At 37.1% G+C, this 26,580-nt stretch overlaps 1 protein-coding gene across 2 annotated transcripts; it reads left to right on the top strand.

The window, feature by feature from the left end:
* The first annotated feature begins 5,864 nt into the window (after positions 1–5,864).
* Positions 5,865–25,967, top strand: rasa1b (RAS p21 protein activator (GTPase activating protein) 1b). Of its 2 annotated transcripts, none has more exons than XM_052117749.1 (26): positions 5,865–5,933; positions 6,349–7,017; positions 7,182–7,334; positions 9,055–9,190; positions 9,456–9,526; positions 12,251–12,368; positions 12,477–12,508; positions 12,706–12,758; positions 12,838–12,988; positions 13,105–13,183; positions 13,334–13,457; positions 13,547–13,703; positions 13,785–13,872; positions 13,973–14,053; positions 14,373–14,530; positions 14,636–14,712; positions 14,805–14,977; positions 18,595–18,754; positions 18,842–18,984; positions 20,366–20,481; positions 20,589–20,675; positions 20,758–20,825; positions 20,936–21,024; positions 21,124–21,201; positions 24,307–24,441; positions 24,912–25,967. In XM_052117749.1, exons 2-26 carry the CDS (start codon positions 6,521–6,523, stop codon positions 24,993–24,995), a joined length of 3,108 nt encoding a protein of 1,035 aa, XP_051973709.1. In that variant the 5' UTR covers positions 5,865–5,933; positions 6,349–6,520; the 3' UTR covers positions 24,996–25,967. The 2 variants fall into 2 exon arrangements, with proteins under 2 accessions (XP_051973709.1, XP_051973708.1); XM_052117748.1 differs by having other exon boundaries at positions 5,866–5,929; positions 6,346–7,017.
* The last annotated feature ends 613 nt before the right edge of the window (positions 25,968–26,580 follow it).

Raw genomic sequence — 26,580 nt, 5'->3', positions numbered from 1 at the left:
TTCTTCTTCTACTGCAGTGAGGATGGAAGAGAGTCCACACTAACAGGAAGGAAACAGGATTCACAGCATCAGTACACTGAAGTACTCGTGCTATAGTGTACTACAGGAAGAAAGAAAAGGAAAGGAAAGGAAAGAAAAGAAAAGAAAAGAAAAGAAAAGAAAAGAAAAAAAAGAAAAGAAAAGAAAAGAAAAGAAAAGAGATGGGTTCCCTTTAAACTTGTTGAATTTGTGACTTTATAATATCACGGATGGCCACCTGTAAAAGGTTAAAAGGTTAAAATGTCTAATGTAAAAATATATAAATTAATAAACTTCAGTGAAATGTTAATGAGGTCCACTAACATCTCTCATGGGGATTATATTGTTTATTAAGACACAAATCACACATTTGTCTACTTAAGGTGTATACTAATTATTTATTAAGTCATACATTACAAATAGTAAGTGAGAGAGAAAGACACTACAGCTACATAGTGAAAGGATGGATGTAACACACTGAATTAATTACTATTAAGATTAACGTAATTTTTTATTTTGCACACAGTTTTTCTAATGGTATAACATTTTGGAAACGCTACTTAACTTCATGACATAACATTGATAAAAATTAGTAAATTTAACTTAACATACAGTTTTTGCACAGAGTTTTTCTATGTAAATCTTAATAGTATAAAACTAAGTAAAATCTATTTAACTTTATGACATTATATTGATTAAAGTGGGTGAGTAAATTCAAGTTAAACATTAAAGTAAATGTCATAACTTTTACTTAGAAATATGATATACATGGTGCTTGAATAAACTTTAAATTACATTTAAATTAAAATAATTACATTTAAATAATCTTATTTACATGTCGCATTCAGAATTTTCCTTACAAACCTATTTATCCCTACTTGGCTGTTTTGTCATTTTTGACCATTTTCATTTTTGTTTTTTTGTCTTTCCTCTATCTGAGTGGTTCAAAACTTGGTGACTTTATGTACTTTAAAAAAATGGACTTCATTTGATGAGTCTAAGTGGTCATTAAAGAAAATGCAACACCTTGACTGTTAGTGGTCAAAATTGACTGACCATAGGAAAAGAATGGGACACAGAGCGATTTTTTTAAATATGTGTTGAATACAATCTATATACATCAGCCACAATGCTGAAAGAACACACTCAGACTATAAAACATCCAGAGTGCAAATGATTCACTCACTCACACACACACACACACACACACACACACACACACACACACACACACACACACACACACACACACACTATTACAGAGAGAGAGAGAGAGAGAGAGAGAGAGAGAGAGAGAGAGAGAAATGAATGGGTTAGACTATGACACAGCCAGAATGCAGAATGCACACACACACACAGTCGCACACAGTCCCATTAAAATACAGACCCCACCCCCAACACACACACACACACACAGAATTGAATGGGTGTCACACACATTTACACATACACATAAAGAGAGAGAGAAATAAATGGGTGTCACACATGCACACACACACACACACACACACACACACACACACACACACACACACACACACTCATATCAAAGAGATCAAAGAACAAAAATGTCTGACCCCAGTATATGTGGTTAGGTGCCTTCCAGACATAACACTGCACTTTTTTGTTATGAAAACAGAAAAAGTTTCCCACAGCTCTTGGGCATTGCTCACAGTTAATTCTGTGGCAGCACCATGGCGAAACACTGTACTGTTCATGAGACCCTGGAACATTTGCTTGAGTCCTGTGATGAAAAACAAGGGCTTGCTGAGGTGGCTGCAGAGAACACTGCAGCTGCACAACTGGCTGTTATTGTCACAACATGATTTTCAAGTTATGTTATCTTCAGATGGCAGCAATCTGCCCCAATACATGGCACATTCTTATATTTTTATGTATAATTAATTTGAATTATAGAAGTGTAGATTTTTACTGTAGTGAAGTTTCTTATTTGCACATGCGAATCATTGTGAGATTCATAAATTCACGTGTAAATAAGATCTAAATAATCAAAAATCCCAAAAGAAGTGCATAAAATCTTAATAATTCCTTCATGAATGATAGTGTTATAACATTACATAAATAAAGGGGAAATACTTATATTGTACCCAGTCAAAAATGATTGCAAACTGCCAAAATGTTAACCATTTTAGAACAGCAAAGCAGCTCCCTCAGGGAAACTTAATGCATGCTATGTGGGCTATGGGACTATATCACCCTGCATTACTGCTGATAGAATCAAGAGCATGCAGACCTCAAAACACCATGACAGTGACAATAACAGATAATGTTTTGATAATGAATGGGTAATTTTAAATAGAAAATGAACTTAAGACTGCTCAAAACAAGAAGTTACCAAATGTAACAGCACAATTAGCAATAAAAACGACACAAGCTCATTAATTATTCAATCTCAGTGCATGCTGGGAACACCAACTTAGTAAAATGTACTTATTTTATATACCTGTGAAATTTACTACAATTATCAAACAAATATGAAAAGGTTTTCTAATTTAGGATTAATACATGATGACACATTGTTAAAATAACAAACAATAGAAAAATTGTGTTTACTTATAAGCTACAGTATAAATGTTTTCATATATGAATGTAGAATTTACTTAATATTTACAAGTTCACACTTAAACTAGTTTATTCAATGTAAAAAGTACTACTATTTTGCTATATTTACTACACCATAAAATAACTGTTTTCAGTGTACGTGGTACTTAAACCCATGTTTAACCATGTATCAAATTACATTCGGAATCCTTCCACAGGGAAGCTTAATGCATTGTATGTAATCTATTGGACAATATCACTTTGCATTTCTGGCTATAGAAGATGCAGAGCTGTGCCGCAGACCTCAACACTTGGTGTGCAAAAAAAAAAAAAGAAAGATGATTGTAAAAATCAAAAGGTCATTTATTAATTTATTTTTATCAAGAACAGGTCATTTTTAATAGAAAATTAACTTCAGACTAGACAAAACTAGAACCTACCAAACATTACAACAAAATCAACAATAAAAACAGTGTAAATAAACTTGCAAAATGTGAAACCATGCAAGCTCATTAATTATTCAAGCCTGGTGCATGTTGGGAACACCAACTTTGAAAAGTTATGTACTTCAAATAAGGTAATAAATATGACAAGGTTTTTTATTTTATGATTGATTACATGATTACTTTTTTACATCAATGTAGTATTTCCTTTGTATGTTCAAGTTCACAATTAAACTAACTTCTTTACTGTAGAAAGTACTTAAAGTGATAGTTCACCCAAAAATGAAAATTCTCTCATCATTTAATTTAAATTGATCAATTGTCACACATTTCTGCATATACATGGTGAAATTATTTATTTTTCACATATCCCAGCTAAGCTAAGCTGGGGTCAGATTGCAGGGTCAGCCATGATACGGCGCCCCTGGAGCAGATAGGTTCAAGGGCCTTGCTCAAGGGCCCAACAGTGGTGTCTTGGTGGTGTTGGGGCTTGAACCCCTGACCTTCTGATCAGTAACCCAGAGCCTTAACCGCTGAGCCACCACTGCCCTAAATTTACTGCCCACTCACTGCCCACTCACTGCCCAGACTTTTTTCTTCTGCAGAACACAAACAAAGATTTTTAGAAGAATATTTCAGCTCTGTTGGTCCATTCAATGCAAGTGAATGGGTACCAAAACTTTGAAGCTCCAAAAACCACATAAAGGCAGCATAAAATTAATCCACACGATTCCAGTGGTTAAATTAATATTTTCAGAAGTGATATAAAAGGTGTGGGTGAGAAACAGATCAATATTTAAGTAATTGTAACTACAAATTCTCCTCCCTACTTAGTAGGTGGCAATATGCATGAAGAATGTGAAAGTTAAAGTGGATCTGGATTAACCCACTGGAATCTTATGGATTACTATTATGCTGCCTTTATGTGCTTAAAAAATGTAGTACCAATTCACTTAAATTAAAAAAACGAATTCATGCGTTCATGACCTCAAGACTAGATTATTGTAATGCTGGGAGAATATCCTTCAAGATCAATAAATAAACTTCAATTGGTTCAAAATGCAGCAGCCAGAGTGCTGACAAGAACCAAGAAATATGATCATGTTAGCCCCATTTTATCATCATTACATTGGCTACCTGTAAAATTACGTATTATTTTTTAAATTCTGATAACTGCATACAAAGCTTTGAATGGTCTAGCTCCACAGAACTTAAGTTACCTTATATCATGCTGTATTCAATCACATTCATACGATCACAAAATTCTGGCCTGTTAATAATTCCTAGAATATCAAAATCCACAGAAGTAGGTAGATCCTTTTCATATTTGGCTTCTAAACTATGGAATAGTCTCCCTAACACTGTTCGGGACTCAGACACACTCACTCAGTTTAAGTCTAGACTAAAGATTGATCTATTTAACCAGGCATACACCTAATTTATCCTTCAACTCACAATTAGGCTGCTTTAGTTATGTCTGCCAGAACCAGAAATAGTAATCATTATCTATATAATTCTGCAATAAATTGAATGGCATCTATGCTAATTTTATTTAATTTGTTTCTCTGTCTCAACCACAGACTCCTATCTCGAGGTCACCAGATCCGGCCAGATCCAGCTCCATTCCTGTTCGTGTTGGACTCCACTGCTACGTGTCACTGTGTGATGATGACTAATAGCAGCCGGTGCCAGCCAAACATCACTTCAGTCTATTACGATGGACTTCAGAGGATGAACTGATGCCAGCTACAACTGAAAGACATGGGATACTTCATACTTCATATAGACCTCACTGAAATTACCTGTCAGGTTGAACTGTGATGCACCTCACTGATCTCTGCCTGCATCACCTCGGTCTAATGATGGATTACACTCTTGAAATGGAATACAAGGACTATCAAATAATTGCCAACAAAACCCTTCATCAGTCAACTCACAAGGACAATTGCATCTATGTGAACTTATAGTTCATACAAAATCTTTGTTTTAAACACTGACCCTTAACACTTACTTAATGTAATAATTTTAAACCATGACTTGCACTGCACTTAAGTAATATTGGCATTATATTCATGATGTTAACCAGAGGGGAATCTTATGGCTTGCTCACTGGGTTATAAATACAAATATTATTTAATTACTATTTTTAAACACAATTTACAATCATATTTTATCAAACTACACAACTAAGACATTATAGATATTACAAATGTATCTTCTGTGATCTTCTGAAAAGCTGCTTTGAAACAATGTGTGTTGTAAAAGGCGCTATACAAATAAAAATGACTTGACTCATGTCTTCAGTAATCATGGGTTTCTCTGGTTCTCTCAATGACAACATAAGCATTGATTTATCAGACATAAATATTGATTTGCTTCATAAATATTTTATATTTACAGTAGGTTGCTGCTTTTTCACAGTCCATTTCACATAACCACGACTCTCTGGGTGTCTGGTGCCCTCTGTAGGTGGACCAGAGGAACAAACGCTAAACGCAAACGCTATTGTGAATATCCATGGACACATCACTTCTTTAAAAATATATCTTAAAAATATAGTATAAAGTTGTTGTAAAAAATTAGGAAATTGTCTAGGCAACATGAATAACCGTTAAAACGTTGAATATCATTTTACGTGACGTTTAATTGCCTCCTGAACAAAATCGTCTCTAAAGCTTCTAAAACTGTTTGGTAATATTTGACCCAAATATTAAATTGATATCATTTTATAGTAGCATACAAGAAATGTTTCCCACATTACATTTCTGTAAACACTGGCACGGGCACGCGCCTCAGTCAGTCAGTAAGGAGCGCGGCGGGCGGGTTCACGCGAGGTGGGAGTGTTTGAGGGGCGCGAGGGCTGTGCGACACTTCACAACACCACTCTCAACATGAAACTAGGCAAAGTGAGTGAAACAGAAGTAACGAAAACATCGCTTCTCCGCTTTTTAACACTTCTGCCGTACTTTAAATAAACCGAGACGCTTGACTAGCCTCAAACGCTGTAATTTTGTGAAACAGTTGGCTCAGATTTGGTCAGACAAAAACTAAGCTAACGAGCTAAGTTACCTTCATACTCGCCATTGCGGTGCACTGATTTAATTTAGTTTTCAATTATTTTAGTCGTTTTCTTTTAGCTGGGAACTGCGCTTTACCAGCTCAATTTGAATGTATTAACGTTTATCCTCATATAAATAAGTTTATGTTGTGATTCTAGAAGTTGGGATTGAAAAATGAACTAGCATCACTTGTAAACAATTACATTTCACAGAGATATTACAGCATTTGTGATTTCCTAATGGTGTTTTTGATTTCACTTTAGGAGAAAAAAAAACAATGACGACTTGAAGCTGTCTCTGTGTTGGTTTGGAAAGAGAGGAAACTAGTCCCTTGCCTTTTATCTCTCTAAATAGGGAATTCAAGTGTAGTTGTGGGTTTCAGGAGGGGAAACCCTCCTGAACTTTGCCAGTTTTCATTGTCAACTTCTTAGGGTGATAATGATGGCAACAGAGGGTGGCAGCGAGGAGCCTGACCCCTTTTTGGTGGTGAACCGGATGGCTGAGGCAGGAGTAGACGGGACCACCCAGTTGCCAGCCTGTCCTGGGCCGGGCATCAGCATATCAGACCTGAGCCCAGCTGTATCTCACCATACCACTGTTATACCACCTAAAAAGTCTCCTGAGGTCACATACCCTATCTTTGGGAGGAATCAAAGACCTGGAACAGTCATGTTTGCCTCAAAGGGAGGTAGCATTGGTGGTGGACATGTTATATTGGGGTCTTTCTCAGGAGTGGGGAGGGGATTGTTAGATCCTCTACCTGAAGAAGCTGTCAGCAGGGTACCATCTGCACCTGCCAATCCAGAGAATGCCGTGAATGCCTCCCCTCTGTTTCCACCGCTGGGCATCGTTGAAGAATGTGATGTTCTGGATGGGCCAGAAATTGGGGAAGAGGATGAAGTAGTGTTAACCCTTACAGCCCCACCTCCTAATCAGTGAGTTGGTGTAATATTATGACAGTTCATCCCATTTTGTTTTTATTATTTTAATGGTGAAAGATAGTTCTGAAGAGCTCTTCTGATCTCAGGGTCAGTGTGTGATAAAAATAGTAGGTAATTGGTCATTTAGTTAAAGGATAACCGAGTTTGTAATTCTTCAGGTGGTATCATGGGAAGCTGGATCGCATGATTGCAGAGGAGCGTTTGCTTCAGACCCAAACGCCTGGCAGCTACCTCATCAGGGAGAGTGATCGCCGACCCGGCTCTTTTGTGCTGTCTTTTCTTAGCAAGAACAACACAGTCAGTCATTTCAGGTGTGTTTGTCTCATATAACTTTGTCTTTTCTCATCATTTACCTACCCTAATGCCATCCCAAACACAAATGACTTCTGTTCTGCTGCGGAACACAAACTAAAATATTTTGAAGAAAGTATGAGTTGAACCTTTGTTTTTGTTGATGGTGCTCAATACTTTCAAGCTCCAAAAAGCTCCTTATACACTATAAATATTGACTCCAGTAATCTTGTGACTCTGTTCAGACATACCATCAATATGGGAATGTGTAGGTAATGGTATAACTTCTCATTAAGGGAAATTGTCAGAAAATATTTTACCAGTATTTTAAAATGGTCGTGTTCACACATGACCTTCAGCCTGAAAATTGCAGTACATTTTCTGGAAAAGGCTCTATGTGTGAAAGGGGCTAATGAAATTTGGCATTTTAATTTGTTTGTGTTTACCATCAACCTTTTGGTATATTTTAAAGGTATCCCCCAAAAATTCAACCTGTGACTTAGGGCTGCAAGTTTAGGACAAAAATCATAATTTTAAATAAAAAAAATAAAAAATAATTATTATTTTCTCACCAATTTGGAATGTCCAATTCCCAACGCGCTCCAAGTCCTCCTGGTGGTGTAGTGACTCTCCTCAATCCAGATGGCGGAAGACGAATCTCAGTTCCCTCCGAGACCGTCAGTCTGGGCATCTTATCATGTGGCTTGTTGAGTGCATTACCGCAGAGACGTAGCGTGTGTGTGGAGGCCGACACTATTCTCCCAGCATCCACACACAACTCACCACACGCCCCACCAAGAGCAAGAACCACATTATAGCCATTACGAGGAGGTTACCCCATGTGACTCTTCCCTCCCTACCACCTAGGCCTATTTGGTTGCTTAGGAGACCTGGCTGGAGTCACTCAGCACACCCTGGATTGAACTCGTGACTCCAGGGGTGGTAGTCAGCGTCTTTACTCGCTGAGCTACCCAGGCCCGCATCATAATTATCTTTAATAAAAAATGACTTCAGACTTGACAAAACAACGTTTACCACACTTGTGGAAGCATGCAAGCTTATTCATTACTTAAGCATGTTGGGAGCAACAACTTAAGTAAAATTTACCTAAATTAAGCAAATAAATATGGCAAGGTTTTCTACTTTAGGATTGATACATGATCTTTACGCATCGTAAATATAATAAACAATCATGAATCATATACGTATCATGATTGTCAGTTATTTCTCTTGATAATGTAATTGTGATTCATTTCGATTAATACAATTCAAACTTGCATAATCAAACTTGCATAAAAAATACTTATTTTGTCTCAGGAATATCCATGTGATTGTTTATGTAAGCTACACATCGAAAACAATCTGAGAACTGCTTTTAAATTACTTTATTTTACAAAACATTAAATCAAGACGTTCAACTTCACATTGGTCCACTTAGCAGCATGAAAAACAAAAATATTATTCAAATTAGCGCTCAGCTGAATGCTGTAATTTACACTTTTCTCGATTAGTTCATTGTGGCAACTTGCATCTGCATTTTCAAAAACTCATGAACTATCCCTTTAAACTGCAGTATTGAAGCAGGCTAGATTGATAGGCCTGTAAAGAGCAAGGCAGAATTAACCATTCATATAAATTTAGTTGTGAAATGCTTTCATTTTAATCTAATAGGTTTAAATGAGAAATAAAAATGATGCCACTGTTTATTGTTAGATGTTTGAGATTTGTTGTTGTTTGCAGGATCATTGCTATGTGTGGAGACTACTACATTGGTGGCCGTCGCTTCTCCTCTCTGTCAGATCTGATTGGTTATTACAGTTATGTGTCCTGCCTGCTGAAAGGCGAGAAATTGTTATCACCGGTGGCCCCTCCAGAGGTAGGCCTGCCCAAAAAAAGGGGTATAGTTCACCCCTTAATGAAAATCCTTTCAATTACTTTGTTTGTTGTACCAAACCTATATGACTTTCTCCTTCGGCGAAACACGAAAGAAGTCTGTGAATGTTAGCCTCAGTCACCATTCGCTGTCTTTGCTTCTTTTTTCATACAATAAACATAAATGGTGACTAACATTCTAACTAACATCTTATCTTTGTCAAATGCTACAATGCATGTCTGTGTTCATTTTTTTGTTTTTCTTAAAGCCTGTTGAAGATCGTAGGAGGGTGCGAGCAATTCTGCCATACACCAAAGTGCCTGAAACTGACGAAATCAGGTGTGGTGTGATTTTTGTATTTTGATTAAATTAATTGGGATTCTGGCTCCGATTCCAATTCTTCTTTAACGATTCCTGTTCCTTAACGGTTCCAGTAATGATTCCAGTAACATTTATTTTACTTTGAAGAAGAAATAGTTGGAAATATCAGATGTAATTCTTATTGCATTTACTGCCCTCTGCAGTCTGTTGCCAAATGATGAGATAATTTCAAGTTTCTTCAGAATAGATATACAGTGAGGAAAATAAGTATTTGAACACCCTGCTATTTTGCAAGTTCTCCCACTTGGAAATCATGGAGGGGTCTGAAATTGTCATCGTAGGTGCATGTCCACTGTGAGAGACATAATCTAAAAAAAAATATCCAGAAATCACAATGTATGATTTTTTAACTATTTATTTGTATGATACAGCTGCAAATAAGTATTTGAACACCTGTCTATCAGCTAGAATTCTGACCCTCAAAGACCTGTTAGTCTGCCTTTAAAATGTCCACCTCCACTCCATTTATTATCCTAAATTAGATGCACCTGTTTGAGGTCGTTAGCTGCATAAAGACACCTGTCCACCCCATACAATCAGTAAGAATCCAACTACTAACATGGCCAAGACCAAAGAGCTGTCCAAAGACACTAGAGACAAAATTGTACACCCCCACAAGGCTGGAAAGGGCTACGTGGAAATTGCCAAGCAGCTTGGTGAAAAAAGGTCCACTGTTGGAGCAATCATTAGAAAATGGAAGAAGCTAAACATGACTGTCAATCTCCCTCGGACTGGGGCTCCATGCAAGATCTCACCTCGTGTGGTCTCAATGATCCTAAGAAAGGTGAGAAATCAGCCCAGAACTACACGGGAGGAGCTGGTCAATGACCTGAAAAGAGCTGGGACCACCGTTTCCAAGGTTACTGTTGGTAATACACTAAGACGTCATGGTTTGAAATCATGCATGGCACGGAAGGTTCCCCAGCTTAAACCAGCACATATCAAGGCCCGTCTTAAGTTTGCCAATGACCATTTGGATGATCCAGAGGAGTCATGGGAGAAAGTCATGTGGTCAGATGAGACCAAAATAGAACTTTTTGGTCATAATTCCACTAACCGTGTTTGGAGGAAGAAGAATGATGAGTACCATCCCAAGAACACCATCCCTACTGTGAAGCATGGGGTGGTAGCATCATGCTTTGGGGGTGTTTTTCTGCACATGGGACAGGGCTGACTGCACTGTATTAAGGAGAGGATGACCGGGGCCATGTATTGCGAGATTTTGGGGAACAACCTCCTTCCCTCAGTTAGAGCATTGAAGATGGGTCGAGGCTGGGTCTTCCAACATGACAATGACCTGAAGCACACAGCCAGGATAACCAAGGAGTGGCTCTGTAAGAAGCATTTCAAGGTTCTGGCGTGGCCTAGCCAGTCTCCAGACCTAAACCCAATAGAGAATCTTTGGAGGGAGCTCAAACTCCGTGTTTCTCAGCGACAGCCCCGAAACCTGACTGATCTAGAGAAGATCTGTGTGGAGGAGTGGGCCAAAATCCCTCCTGCAGTGTGTGCAAACCTGGTGAAAAACTACAGGAAACGTTTGACCTCTGTAATTGCAAACAAAGGCTACTGTACCAAATATTAACATTGATTTTCTCAGGTGTTCAAATACTTATTTGCAGCTGTATCATACAAATAAATAGTTAAAAAATCATACATTGTGATTTCTGGATTTTTGTTTTTAGATTATGTCTCTCACAGTGGACATGCACCTACGATGACAATTTCAGACCCCTCCATGATTTCCAAGTGGGAGAACTTGCAAAATAGCAGGGTGTTGAAATACTTATTTTCCTCACTGTAACACATCAGAAATAGATTTAAAACTATTCTTGTAAAAGGTGTGTTTGCAGACTTTTTAGAGACATAAATGCAATACAATAATGTATCCCAACTATATTTTATATATAAGTTCTAAACAAACAAGAAATGTGATGTCATATTTCATTCATGCATTTATTCTTTTATAAAAATGACACTTATTACAACAAAACTGGTGTATCTTTAACTACACATTGTCATATAAACAAGCAGTTAGTAAATGGTCTGAAGTACATGACATAACAGTAACAGTTCTTATTTCACTTCGAGTTGGACATTCATAACTTGCGCATCAGTATAAGAATAATTCAGTAGGGGGCGCTGGGTAGCTCCACCCCTGTAGTCGCAAGTTCAAATCCAGGGTGTGCTGAGTGACTCCAGTCAGGTCTCTTAAGCAACCAAATTGGCCTGGTTGCTAGGGAGGGTAGAGTCACATGGGGTAACCTCCTCATGGTCGCTATAATGTGTGGTTGTCGCTCTTTGTGTGGCACGTGGTGAGTTGTGCGTGGATGCCGTGGAGAATAGCATGAAGCCTCCACACATGCTACGTCTCCACGGTAACATGCTCAACATGCCATGTGATAAGATACGTGCCACCCGGATTGAGGCGAGCCACTTGCCATCATGAGGACTTGGAGCGCATTGGGAATTGGGCATTCCAAATTGGGGAGAAAAAAATTACAAATGAACAAGAAACGGTTCTTAGTACCAACCCTGGAAATGAATAATAAATATACATTTAAATGCATACTTTATTGCTGAATTGTACAGATTTGGTAAATTTGTTTCAGCCAAGCTTTTTTATTGTTTCTTGAGGTTTGAAGTTTTGTTCAGATTATTTAATTGGACCTTTTTCTCTTACAGTTTCTTCAAAGGTGACACTTTTATCGTTCATAATGAATTGGAGGATGGCTGGTTGTGGGTGACGAATGTCCGGACAGATGAGCAAGGACTCATTGTCGAGGACCTGGTGAAGGAAGTGGTTAGTCAAAAAAAATAAACACATTTTTTAACAAGCATATGTGTACATAACTTGAGTAATATCAAAATATATTATGATTAAGAAAATTCTCTACTGACACATTCTCAGGGGCGTGAGGAGGACCCTCATGAAGGAAAAGTGTGAGTTGGATTATTTTGTTGTAATTTCTAGTTTGAGTGGTATTAGGTTCTGAAAGTGATACTGGACATCAGCATCTTTGAACATGTAGAAGTTTGCTATAACATAGTGGGGCTTAAAAATGTATAGAAATATCTGATTCTAGATTACTTTATGAATCATTCCTGATATTCTGCTCAACATCTTTTGTCTGTTTTAGATGGTTTCATGGCAAAATTAGCAAGCAAGATGCTTACAACCTACTGATGACAGGTCAGTCCTCAAACAACAGTTTCAAAGCAATAAACAGTGATGTATCACCCCTGCTCACCCCCATAATCAATCTCCCCAGTTGGACAGGTGGGCCGATTTTTACTGCGGCCCTCCGATAGCACACCTGGAGACTATTCACTGTACTTCCGGACCACAGAGACCATCCAGCGCTTTAAAATCAGCCCCACACCCTGCAACCAGTTCATGATGGGAGGCCGATACTACAACAGGTGAATTTGGAATTGTGCTCATTAAAATACTGCCCATACTTAGAACCCATACAGATTGAATTGTTTGTCAATCACATAATGCTTATGTTGAATGACAATCATTTTTTTTTGGGCAGTATTGATGACATCATTGAACACTACAGAAAGGAGCAGATAGTTGAGGGCCATAACCTTAAAGATGCTCTATCCATCCAGGTATGTGTCACAGGAGAGACACGTGTAACAACTGTTATCGTGTCAATGATTACTTTCATATTATTTGTATTGGCTGTATAGAGTGATATAGGGAGTGATGTAATGCGAAGACTTTAATCTTCTTTATTAAGTCTGTGCTTTTTATTTCAGCAACAGGAGCAGGTGCTCACTGACTCTGAAAATGGTGAAGAAATCTACAACACTATCCGTCGAAAGACCAAGGATGCTTTCTATAAAAACATTGTGAAGAAAGGCTATGTCCTGTTTAATAAAGGTGTCCCCAATATTTCATATTAGCTTTATATTGACAAATACGACAGTAATACATACAGTTTTACCAAGATGTGTATCTTATTTTTATAGGAAAAGGCAAAAGATGGAAAAATCTGTATTTCATCCTGGAGGGAAACGATTCACAACTGATCTACTTTGAGAGCGAGAAACGTGCAACAAAACCAAAGGGTTTAATCGACCTGAGCGTCTGCTCTGTGTATGAGGTCCATGACAGTATGTTTGGCAGGTTCGATTTCTACTGTATTATACACTAATAATGGTTCAACTTGCACAACAGTTAGAAAACACGTTTTTTGTCTCACTACAGGCCAAACTGTTTCCAGATAGTTGTGCAGCACTTTAGTGAGGAGCAGTGTATCTTTTACTTTGCAGGAGAAACCCCTGAACAAGCTCAGGTACTGTTATGCTTTTATTGTTTAATTATTGTTGTTGAATATGAAAGTTAATTAAATGTACTTTTTGTGTTCTGTTCTTTGTTCTTTCTGAACTATGTAGGACTGGATGAAATGTCTGCAAACCTTTTGCAATAATCTTAGGAAATCAAGCCAGCCGCTTTTAAACAAACGTTTGCGTCAGGTAAGATCTCAGGTTCTTCCAGTGGTTTGGGGATAGAAAGACAAACAGTCTCTGTTTAAAATTATTTGGATCATTCCACAGATGGTACATTGAAAAAACAAACATATTTATAAGAATTTTCTGGACTCAAAAACCTAAAAAAGAAACCGTAGTTTATACTGTGCAAGATTGTAAGGCTATCCCTCACAGCCTTGTTTTCATTCATTCAAAATTCAAATATGGCACTACTGTGAATAAGACTCAGTCTTGAATAAGTCTTGTACCATAGGTGTTTGTCCTGGGCTTTGCCTGAATATGTTACTCGCATATTTTTTTCCAGGTCAGCAGTTTATTTCTGAATGTCGAGGAGGCTCACAAGCTGCCCAGTAAACATTTCACAAATGCCTACTGCAACATTTACCTGAACAGCATTCAGATAGCAAAGACCCATCCGCGAGAGGGCCAGAACCCCGTATGGACGGAGGAATTCATTTTCAAGTATGCTCCCTTCTTAGACGTTGATGTCAGTCTTATATTTTCCTTCATTTACTCCAACCAACTTCATGAAGTCCATCATTAATATTTTCCCTAAAATTCCTGCAGTGACCTGTCCAGCGAAATCAACAGATTTGAAATCAGTCTGAGCAACAAGACGAAGAAAAGCAAAGAGAGTGATATTTGTATGTTTCTCATCATTTTTCTGATTTAGATGTCACGTTTTTACAGTTTTGTGTTGGAAAATGCCAGGAATGATTTCTGTGTTTTCTTGCAGTGTTCATGTGCTGTCCGCTGTGCCGTCTTCAGAGGGGTCAGATGATTGACGAGTGGTTTCTTCTGAGCTCTCATGTGCCCCTGAAGAATGTGGAGCCCAGCTCACTCCGTCTGAGAGTGCGCTACTCTGTGGAAAAGATTATGCCTGTGGAGGTGTACAGTGAGTTAAAAGAGGTGGGAGGCTTTCATTCCATTGGGTCTCATACACATACTTGCATTATAGATGTCTAAGCTGTATAAGAATTAACATACCAACATGCAAATGCAAGTGAAAATTGGCTTTGGTGAGTATATAAAATTAGAGTTACTGGCCAGTTGGCGGGTAACTTGTTTAGGAATTGTTACATAACACATCACAATCTAAGAGCAATAGTCTGACTCTTGCAGATTAAAGAGATCAAAGAGATCGTAACGTCTAAAAAAGAAAATATCAGTGATACAAGGACCTGCGTTGTTTATAAGCAAAGAAAATATGCATGACTAAATATTTTTTTCATAGGGACTAACAATATATTTTATGAAATAATGTAAAATGCAGTGTCATGTCCAGTTAGAAATATTTCAGTCATTATCAAAATATGGTGACAAACATGCTCTTGACCTTTGCCTAATACATTTTTGTTTCAGTCATGAAAAAAGATTTCAAATAGTCAAGAAACCCCATTTAAAAGTCATCATTCTATAACCTAAACTTTTATTAAACCTTTAAGAAATTAACTTTTATTTAACCTCTAAAAAAATAATTGTCCAAATATTAATAATCACAGTCTTGACCAACACAAAATAGGTATCGTTTGAACGCTTAGAAGCTCTTTCCAATGCGTGCAGGCATTATGACCTAAACTGAACAAGTGCTTTGAAATTTGCAGACAAATCAGAAACGTTCCGTTTTGATAATTTATTAAGAAAATTGCACTGTACATATTATTGCAATAAAAAAAACATCAATCTGATCAAATAGCCATGTGTCATATGTTGTTGGAAAGCTCTCAACGATTAGAATAAAACTAGTATATTTGTTTTACTCACTGACAAAAATATAGTGAGTATAAACTAAGTATATATCTTTGACAATTATGTAGGTGTTGCTTACAGTATATGCCAGGTTTTTGCTTATAACTTCAAGAAACGGAACATAAAATATCACAATGTTACATATGACGCCAAGTAAATCACACAAACTTGATGCAGACTGATTGAGTCAAAAGACACTCATTCTGTGAGATCTCATTACTCAAATCATGTCTGCTTGCTATGCAAACCTTGAATTATTGTTGTTTGCGCATGTGTAATTAGTTTTATGTATATTTATTATATTTTATTTGTTTGAAGAGGCTTTTGGGCATTTTGATCTATTATATTTTGTAATGCTATAACGTTTGATTGCTTTGACATATCAACACAAAACGTTTCTCAGATACAGTTATCATGATTGGAAACAAAACAAAAGCAGTTTTTCAGAGCCAGCTTATTTACAACCAGAGAGATATAAGAAATGTTTTTTTTTTACAATGGTACCAAACACGACGAGATATAAGCCTTTAATTTTGTGTATTCCACTGAAACAGGAAATCTTTAAAAACACCTTCAGAGCTTAAATGTTTAAACAATATGAAATGGTTTGACTCTAGTGTTTTACGATTTTAATTTATTTTGAAATGTAGTTTTTACTCGTTTTGTTTTCTCAGGTCAAGAAGGTCTAACAAGTGTGCAAAAAAAGATAAAGTAAATCATTAATAATTTAAAATGAATGTTTGTCCCTTGATTTCATGGCACTGGTATTATCAATGATAAGTCTTGATAAATACAAAAATTAGTGAAAAAGAACTTCAAAGTTCAGAGGAAAAAGAGGCTGCTCAAATGTCCAAATAGTGATATTCCACCATATTGAAAAAGTTATTAATTTGCATTTGAACTGTAATTAAAAAAAATAAATACAATGAATTTAAATATGCTATTGGTTTTACTTTGTTTAATATTCATCTTAAAGATTTTTATATAAAAATAAAAAAAATTATGGTATGATTTTTTGCTTTTAGTCTGATCAGTTGTGTATGCTTTGTGATGCTATTTGACACCATCTTAGAAAATTAATCTTTTACGAGAATTTGTCACTGGTGTTACAACCCTTACTTTATTCGTTCAACAAAATTAAAGTGATAAAATAAAGAACAACAGTCAAGTTCAACTGAAACTGAACTGAAAATTTCAATATTTTGTATGTCGGAAAGTCTAACTAACTACAATATACATGGAGGGGAACCAGTCCCCCCAATAATTAGATGGGAAGTGGGAACCTCGTGGATTATTTATATTCAGGTGCCATGCTTCAAGCAGTTTAGGTTAAGAGTGTTGGTGTCATGTAAGAAGTATCTAACTAAACATGCAATGTTTGCCCACTGTTTTATGATTGAAATGTTTACCGACTGACAGTAATTTCCAATGGTGCAAACTATTCACTATTTGGTGAAATTCGCTGTTTTGAATTTAAAATATGTCATTACAATACGTGATTAGCATATCATTCATGGCTGTGACTGAAAACATTAGAGTAGTTTTTAGCATATCAGGTTTAAGACAAAGAGCAAATGTGTGTATATTATAAAGGAATTTAATGAATGTGGTAATCTGGCAGGCTTTGAAGAAGCTTTTTATAAAATTCACTTGACTTTGTCTAAGAAAATTATCTATAACATAAAAGTAGTGTCATCACCCTCAGATTAAAACGAGAACATAAGACCTGTGACTTGTGGCTAACATTGAGTTTTTAGGTTGTGGCAGAGACAGTGTCTCTAAGATTTTCTAAATAATTCGAAGTATCTTCTATTAAAAGAGATTATATTAAAATGTATTTTGAGAATGTCCTTGTCAGGTCTGCGCTCCAAAAAATAAGCCACCAGTTAAAGGAGTAGTTAGTCTAAAAATGGAAAATGTACTTTTACTCACTCATTTACTCAACCGTATGTTGTTCATAACATATGCTGTTCAATATGAACTTTTTCAATACTTCCATACAATATGTTTAGAAAGAAAAGATTGTTTTTATAACTTCAGCACCCACGACCCTCCTACTGTTCAAATTGGTTTGGCCCCCCCCAATGTTCAAGACATGATTACGGTCTTGGCTATATCTAACACCGGGTTCACACATCCTCCGTGAGTTGCGTGTTTTCGTTTCGGTGCCCATAGTAACCGATGACACAGTTTACACTGCAAGCGTGAGTCCCGAGGTGACGCGTCCCAGATGCGGCTGTGAGTGGATAGTTTCGGCGTTGACCCTATTTTTGCCCTGCGGTTTACGCTGAGCTCAGCGGCTCTGGGTGCAGTACAACACTAAAAAGAATCAGGAGATTACAGAAAAGACACAAAAGACGCAAATCAAAATTATTCAAACCAAACCTATAGTACACTACAATTTATATGTCTGCATGCAAGTAAACTCAATAAAATAACTTAATAAAGGAAAGAATTGAAAAACTGCTGGACCTTTTGAAATTGTGTATATAGGTTTACACAACAGTAACCAATCACAACCAAGTGTGCTGATAAAGATGAAGTGCACGTGACTGCCCGCTTTTGTCCTTGAAGCATCAATAACCTCAGCATATTATGACCTTAATAAAGAGAAAATTTATGGTAGGACCCCATATATAACTTTTATTTTCTGCGCAGAGGCTCTGCTGTTTCTTGCGGAACAGACTCGGCCAATGTGAACATCCAACGCGACTGCCCCACTTGTGCGCCGCTTGTGCCAGGCATAAGTTAACAAATTATAATTGAATTCTTTGCAGATGGTTCTGCTGAAGGAGTTGCACATGATCGGTGCCCTGGCTCACGTGTGTGGACAGGACCGCACTCTCCTCGCCAGCATTCTTCTCAGGATATTCAGACATGAGAACCTGGAAGCTCAGCTTCTCAGAGCTCTCAATGACCGAGAGATCAGTGCGGAAGGTACAGGGATTATTTTAATCATGCTGTACATTATATGTGACTTTTCTGAAATGTTCATATTGGTTCCTCTTTTGCTTGAAATTCCAGATGAAGCTACAACTCTTTTCCGTGCCACCACGCTGGCCAGCACTCTGATGGAGCAGTACATGAAAGCCACGGCCACTCCATTTGTTCACCATGCACTTAAAGACACCATCCTCAAGATCATGGATTTCAGGCAGTCCTGTGAGGTATCGGCCAGGTTTTCACAACTGTAACACATGAATAAGTCTCAAATTCACGCCCCCAGACTGTCTGATGCATATTGCACACAAACATGGCAAGAGCTTTCTCAAACTGACACGCTCCAATCTGATTTGCTGGCATTTACGCAATATGTACAGTGCATCCGGAAAGTATTCACAGCGCTTCACTTTTTCCACATTTTGTTATGTTACAGCCTTATTCCATAATGGATTAAATTCATTATTTTCCTCAAAATTCTACAAACAATACCCCATAATGACAACGTGAAATAAGTTTGTTTGAAATCTTTGCAAATGTATTAAAAATAAAAAATCATCATCCGTAAATGGAAAAGTTTGGAACCACCATTACTCTTCCTAGAGCTGGCTGTCCGGCCAAACTGAGCGATCGGGGGAGAAGGGCCTTAGTCAGGGAGGTGACCAAGAACCTCTGAAGCACCCCACCAATCAGCCCTGTATGGTAGAGTGGCCAGATGGAGTTGGACAAAAGGCACCTGAAGGACTCTCAGACCATGTGAAACAAAATTCTCTGGTCTGATGAACAAAAATTTAACTCTTTGGCCTGAATGGCAAGTGTCATGTCTGGAGGAAACCAGGCACCGCTCATCACCTGGCCAATACCATCCCTACAGTGAAGCATGGTGGTGGCAGCATCATGCTGTGGGGATGTTTTTCAGAGGCAGGAACTGGGAGACTTGTCATGATCGAGGGAAAGATGAATGCAGCAATGTACAGAAACATCCTTGATGAAAACCTACACCAGAACGCTCTGGACCTCAGACTAGGGCGAAGGTTCATCTTCCAACAGGACAATGACCCTAAGCACACAGCCAAGATAACAAAGGAGAGGCTACGGGACAACTCTGTGAATGTCCTTGAGTGGCCCAACCAGAGCCCAGACTGGAACCCGATTAAACATCTCTGGAGAGATCTGAAAATGGCTGTGCACCGATGCTCCCCATCCAACCTGATGGAGCTTGAGAGGTTCTGCAAAGAAGAATTGGAGAAACAGCCCAAAAATAGGTGTGCCAAGCTTGTAGCATCATACACAAAAAGACTTGAGGCTGTCATTGGTGCCAAAGGTGCTTCAACAAAGTATTGAGCAAAGGCTGTGAATACTTTTTTTTTTTTTTCTCGTTTTTTATTTTTAATACATTTGCAAAGATTTCAAACAAACTTCTTTCACATTTTCATTATGGGGTATTGTTTGTAGAATTTTGAGGAAAATAATGAATTTAATCAATTTAGAAATAAGGCTGTAAAATAACAAAATGTGGAAAAAGTGAAGTGCTGTGAATACTTTCCGGATGCACTGTACAGGATTGAGTTTTATGTCTAATAAAATCTTGCTTCTGCTGTAAATTAGCTCAATCCCTCTAAACTGGAAAAGAATGATGACTTGAACCTGAATCTTGCTCAGCTCTTGAGCATTGTGTCCGAGTTGGTGGAGAAAATATTCATGGCGGCAGAAATCCTCCCTCCGTGAGTCATTGTCTTGCCGTTTTAAGGAATTCTCTCAATAAACCCTTCAATCAGATGAAAAGCTAAAAATATAAATGGATTCATTTTTTTCATCCCTCCTTCTGCAGGACTCTCAGGTTCATTTATGGGTGTTTACAGAAATCTGTACAGCAGAAGTGGCCGAGAAACACAACCATGAGAAGTAGAGTAGTGAGGTACGTAAAGTTCCCTTTTGTTGCAGGAAGCAGTGCAAGATTTCATGTGTCATAGTTTAATTCATATACCACTCTCTTCCAGTGGTTTTGTCTTCCTCCGACTGATCTGTCCTGCTATTGTCAATCCAAGAATTTTTAACATCATTGCTGGTAAGATATTTTTAATGTACACATGAGGTGGTGAATTGTTCAGTGAAAGATTGTAGCCGCATCTTTTAGTCAAGTTTGGCAATCTGAATGAATTCATGTTTTGTCTGCAGACCCTCCTTCCCCCACGGCGTCCCGGACACTCACCTTGGTGGCGAAAGCCGTCCAGAATCTGGCCAACCTGGTGGAATTTGGAGCCAAAGTAAAAGCATGCACTTAAAGTGTATTTTATGATATTCTATAGACATTTACCAGTTTCCATAGTTGTCGCTGTCTTTAAATTATTCTTTTTTCATTTTAGGAGCCATACATGGAAGGAGTAAATCCATTCATCAAGAGTAACAAGCACCGAATGATAATTTTTTTGGACGAGCTTGGGGTTTGTTATTATCTCTGTGTTTTTTTTGTTCGTTTTTTTGGCCATTGATCAGCAAGTATAAATAGCTAGTAACGGTTTCCTCCGGGGGGGGGTTTAAAAATGTCTCAAAATTGTCTTGCCGTGTGAGTCGTGCATGCGGTGCTCCGTGCTGAAGCCGAAATGAGAGATGAGACGAGGCAGCGGAGGTGCTTTTTAACTACACTCTACACACTGAACTTAGGAGTGGGGGAAAAAGTACTCAATGCCCATACTTAAGTAAAAGTCATCCATTAAAATTCCACTTAAGTAAAAGTAAAAAAGTACCTGGTTTTAAAAACACTTAAGTATCAAAAAGTAAAGTACTACAAAATCAAATCCGTCCATCTTATAAAATGCGACCCATTCACATTGTTATTTATAAAGCCATTACGTAGAAATGCATCTATTTTTTTTACTGAAAGTATGTTCTTTTACAGCCCCTATACAAATAAATAAATTAACTCTCTGGTGGATAAGGACTGGGCATTTTATTTAGAAAGTAAGCTATACTTCATGAAATTAACATGAACATTATATAATTAGTTCAAAAATGTATATAAATTATTGTATTTTTAAATTCAACATTTACTTATTCTGTCCCTGAGCAATTTTGAGTTAAAGCTACCCTTTTAAAAAATAGTAAGCTACACTACAAGCTTTTAACAATAGGGCCTAACTACACTAAGTATGACCTTTTCTACAAAATATAATGATCAGTTTTAAACGAATAAGAAGTTAAATAATGCGATTTGCTAAAATTTATCGAACTTCCCAGTACTTCATATGAGAGGGAGAGGATGGTTAATGAGAGCTTCATATACATGAATCGTCCAAATGAACCGATTCACTAAAATGAATCAGACTTTCTACAGATTCATATGAAAGAGCTGTTTGGGAGAACACATTTTGTCAGTGTCTTCTTGAATAGTGTGCACATAAACAAGTGCTCATATGGGTGAAAGCATCAAGAAAATGTTCAAATTTCGAGACATTTCACAAATAGAATTTTAATTTTCCAGGACAGACGGCCAAAACAGGGACGCTTCCGGGAAAATGGATTGGTGGCAACAAATGTGAGCGTTTCGAAGCAGTCGACAAATTAGTCAGTTGTACTAGATGCTACCGGTCCTGTAGAAAGAACCAAAAGCACGTGACAGCAAAATCATGTAGTAAATACACCTACAGTACTTATTCCACAGCATCATTGAAGAGACCTCCATGGTTTCTGTGCTCCACGTATTCTTTGGCGGATGTAGTGATGAATGCATTTAGACCGTCAGGTTTGTACACAGCTTGAGTCAATTGCATCTTGTCTGTGCGTTTGAAAGCCATTTAGTTTAGCGCACCTCAATGGTCTGACACAGACTGCATGAGCGCATGTGCTGAGTGTCTGTGCTCACGCTGGCTGCTGTATTTGTACTTCATTTCTTTACACCACTGGAACTCTGCAGACAACATGTTTCTTTACATGATCTTTTACAATAAAGGCTTTTATGACTCAACATAAATTACTGTACTGAAATACTCGCATCTTGATGCAAGTTAACCACGCAGTAACGGGCACACAATACTTCCCTCGTGTAAACTAGATTTCATGACTGTTTAGTTTATAATAGAGTTCAATTACCCACTCTTGATAAACATCTGATTATTTATATCCATCATCCCAGGAAAATTAAATGTAGTAATCCTGAAATCATTTTATTTTCTGTATATTCACACATTACAAACAGTTCAGATGCGATGAAGACTCAAAGCGGGTCTTCCGATAAAATAACGCAGAAGGGCTGCTCACCCTTTGCATGCACGCACACACATAGATGTGAAATGAGTGATCCTCTTTGAATACTTTGTTAGCTTTATTTTATTTCTGTTAAGGGAATTGTAAAAATGCATTTTTTAGCAGGCTAGCAGCAAGTTTGCCAAGGCAGGTGCAAGAACAACAAAAAGTACTATTCCCAGGGAAAAGTACCTAAAAAAGGCTTTAGTGCCTGCAGTGGGAAATGGCCTATCAAGGTACTTACAATGGACATGAATAGAGCCAACCTCACTGTTTCAAAATTATAGCCACAAGATATGAGTGTTAATGTGATTTTAGTGTGATAGAATGACTATTAAACAACAATTAAACAACTTTACAGCTCAAATAATACAAGTTTTAACAGAAGAATTAATGCAGGTGCTTCACATTTCTGCGTTTATTTCCTCAAAACATTGCCCCCATTCACTTCCATTGGATGTGCATAACCGTAACCCTACATTTTTACTTCTTTTTTTTTTATTTAAGAAAAGGAGTTACGAGTCAAAATGGTATTTTTGTGGTAATCAACATTATACCACAAATGCTGTCGTTTGAGCTTATCTTGTATTGAACCCAGAATATTCCTTTAAATGGTTTTTAACAAAAGTTTTAATGATCATTTAAAGAGGTCTTAAATTTGAGAATATAAAGACCAGAATTGCGATATGTCACTAATGTGATTATTAAACTTTAAAAGACTATGATTGAATTTAATAAACATATCGTCTGCTTGTGCTGCGGGCTTCAAAGTGAAAAGCATGCAGGAAACTCAAGATTCAGTGTTTCCAGTGGCTTTAGAACATTTCACAATTAATAAATACTGGACATTTATGACAAGTGATCACTGATGATTTGCTTTTGATGAATTATGACAATGATTATTTCGTGTTTATATTGTAATACCTTGTAGATGAACATAAGTGCATATTTTACTGCTCTTATCTGCATGAATGAGAAGCTGGCAGAAGTGAAGCATAGACATTTTATTTATTCAGGTCTTTATAAAATGGTCTTAAAATGTCTTACATTTGTTATTGAAGAAAAGTTTATATTACAAGTATGATTTTTAAATCTATTTGCCAAGAAGTGTTACCTAACATATGTATCCAGACCCATCATCCAGACCACTATGCTCTACCCACTTTCAGGCCACTCTTTTTCATTACATTCTTCCCCCTCACTATATTTATATACATTAAAACCTAGCACATTTATGTAAAATACATGTAACTAATGCTGTATTTACAGTATATTTTAAGGATTTGTGTATGTGTGCATTTTTTCAGAATGTTCCGGAGCTGCCTGAACCCACAGAGCACTTTAACACTGATCTGGCCCGTGACCTCGCCGCTCTACACCAGCTCTGTGTCACACACTTAGATGAACTGAGGACGCTCAGCAATGAGAGAGGAGCACAGCAGGTATGACTAAAAGAAGATTGTTTTGTCCAATGTACCACACACTTTGATTGATCCTCAAGGGACAATGTAGTTTTGGGCATACAAAATGAATCATCCAAAAACAGACACTGGGGTATCAGAGTGAGTTCAGTCTGTTTTGCTTGGCAAGACGATGATTTGGCTGGCTTCTTTAGAACAATTGTTGTTGGCAGAGAAAAAACATACAAACAAGCTGCAAGGTTTTATCTGGTACTCAAAATGAACATATAGAAGCAGTTTAAAGTGTAATCCACTGATATATACACAAATACTTTTCCTCATTTGATATTGCTTAAATGTGAAGTTGATTAAAATAGCAATACTGTATAATGTCTAACAATTAAGTTAGAAATAGCTCAATAAACAATGATAATATCTGTAAATCTGAAAGTGCTTAAATGGTCAAATTATATGCGTATAATGAAAGATTTCTCTGGGCTTTTTTTTCACAGCACATCTTGAAAAAACTCTTGGCTGTAACTGAACTTCTGCAACAGACCCAAACTCAATATGCAATACCCAACAGCAGCCGGTAGACTATTTCAGCTGCATGATTTCACAGTTCTACCTACATTTAAGAGCTTTTCAATGACTGCTATTAGACAATGTGCTGCACAAATGTATAATATTTGTTATAGTCACATGATATTTGATCTCGTAGAGCGTTATAGGGATAGTTCGCTATAAAAAAAATCCTCTCATGTAGTCACCCTCATGTTGTTTGAACGACTTTCTTTGTTCTGTGGAAAAAGGAAGGAGATGTTAGCCTCAGTCACCATTCATTTTCATTGTATGGACAAATGATGCAATGAAAGTGAATGGTAACTGAGCATTACATTCTGCTCTGTGTTCCACAGAAGAAAGTCATACAAGTTTGTAACAACTTGAGGGTGAGCAAATGATGACAGACATTTTCTTTTTAAGGTGAACTATCCTTTTATGCTCAAAAAAATTATAAAGCAAGTGAATTTCAATCACTAGTGAATGAAGTCCTTTCAACCACCTGCAGTTGTCATAAAGAGCTCATAGTGACATTATCCAGGTGAGAGAAGTGATGTTTTCCAGGTTCATATCTACTGTAGACTACAGTTTACACCATTACAATGTTTGCTCTGAAATGGCAAACAAAACAACACTTTTCTCGAAAGTCTGAAAAGTGGATAAACTTGTGCGAAAAGACCAAACATGCTTTATACATTTGCTTTCTGTCTGGTTTTTCTTTTTAAACCGTGCTTGAGCAAACTGTAAACAGAAAATATTCTTTATATGTGAATTTATATATCCATCCGATAGTGCAAAGAAAGGTATTTTGTATCAAAACAGTTCTCGAAATTTGAATCATAAAACAAAGTGCAATTTTTCTCTGAATTTTTCTAGAATTGTTTTCTGACAATATGCATAACGATATGAGTGAGATTACACTATCAGCAATGCATGCTCTCATTTAATGTTTTTGTAAAATACTTGCAATGATTGTTTTCTAATATATATGCAATACGCAAATAAATCAAAATAATTTGTCATTTGTCTGTGAGGAAGTTTTCACTAAATACTTACAGTATCAGTTCAAGATTTACTAATATAAATTAGATAGTTAATACATTTATGAAATAATTTTTGCGTTCTATAACATATTTGAAACGACCTGCTGTTCCCAGTTTTGCCACTAGATGGAATCGATGTTCTTCTTTCATAGAATGTGATACTGTCGAAATGGTTAGTCTGCCTTTCCATATTTAAGGCACTAACAGCTGTATTGTAAAAATAGGTCTTCTAAAACAGTTAATTAAAATAAAAAAAATATATACAGTGAGGAAAATAAGTATTTGAACACCCTGCTATTTTGCAAGTTCTCCCACTTGGAAATCATGGAGGGGTCTGAAATTGTCATCGTAGGTGCATGTCCACTGTGAGAGACATAATCTAAAAAAAAAATCCAGAAATCACAATATATGATTTTTTAACTATTTATTTGTATGATACAGCTGCAAATAAGTATTTGAACACCTGTCTATCAGCTAGAATTCTGACCCTCAAAGACCTGTTAGTCTGCCTTTAAAATGTCCACCTCCACTCCATTTATTATCCTAAATTAGATGCACCTGTTTGAGGTCGTTAGCT

The sequence above is a fragment of the Xyrauchen texanus genome, chromosome 44, assembly GCF_025860055.1.
Source record: "Xyrauchen texanus isolate HMW12.3.18 chromosome 44, RBS_HiC_50CHRs, whole genome shotgun sequence".
NCBI lineage: Eukaryota > Metazoa > Chordata > Actinopteri > Cypriniformes > Catostomidae > Xyrauchen > Xyrauchen texanus.
Note: the sequence above shows the minus strand (reverse complement) of the source record. Positions and strands in the feature narration are given on the sequence as shown.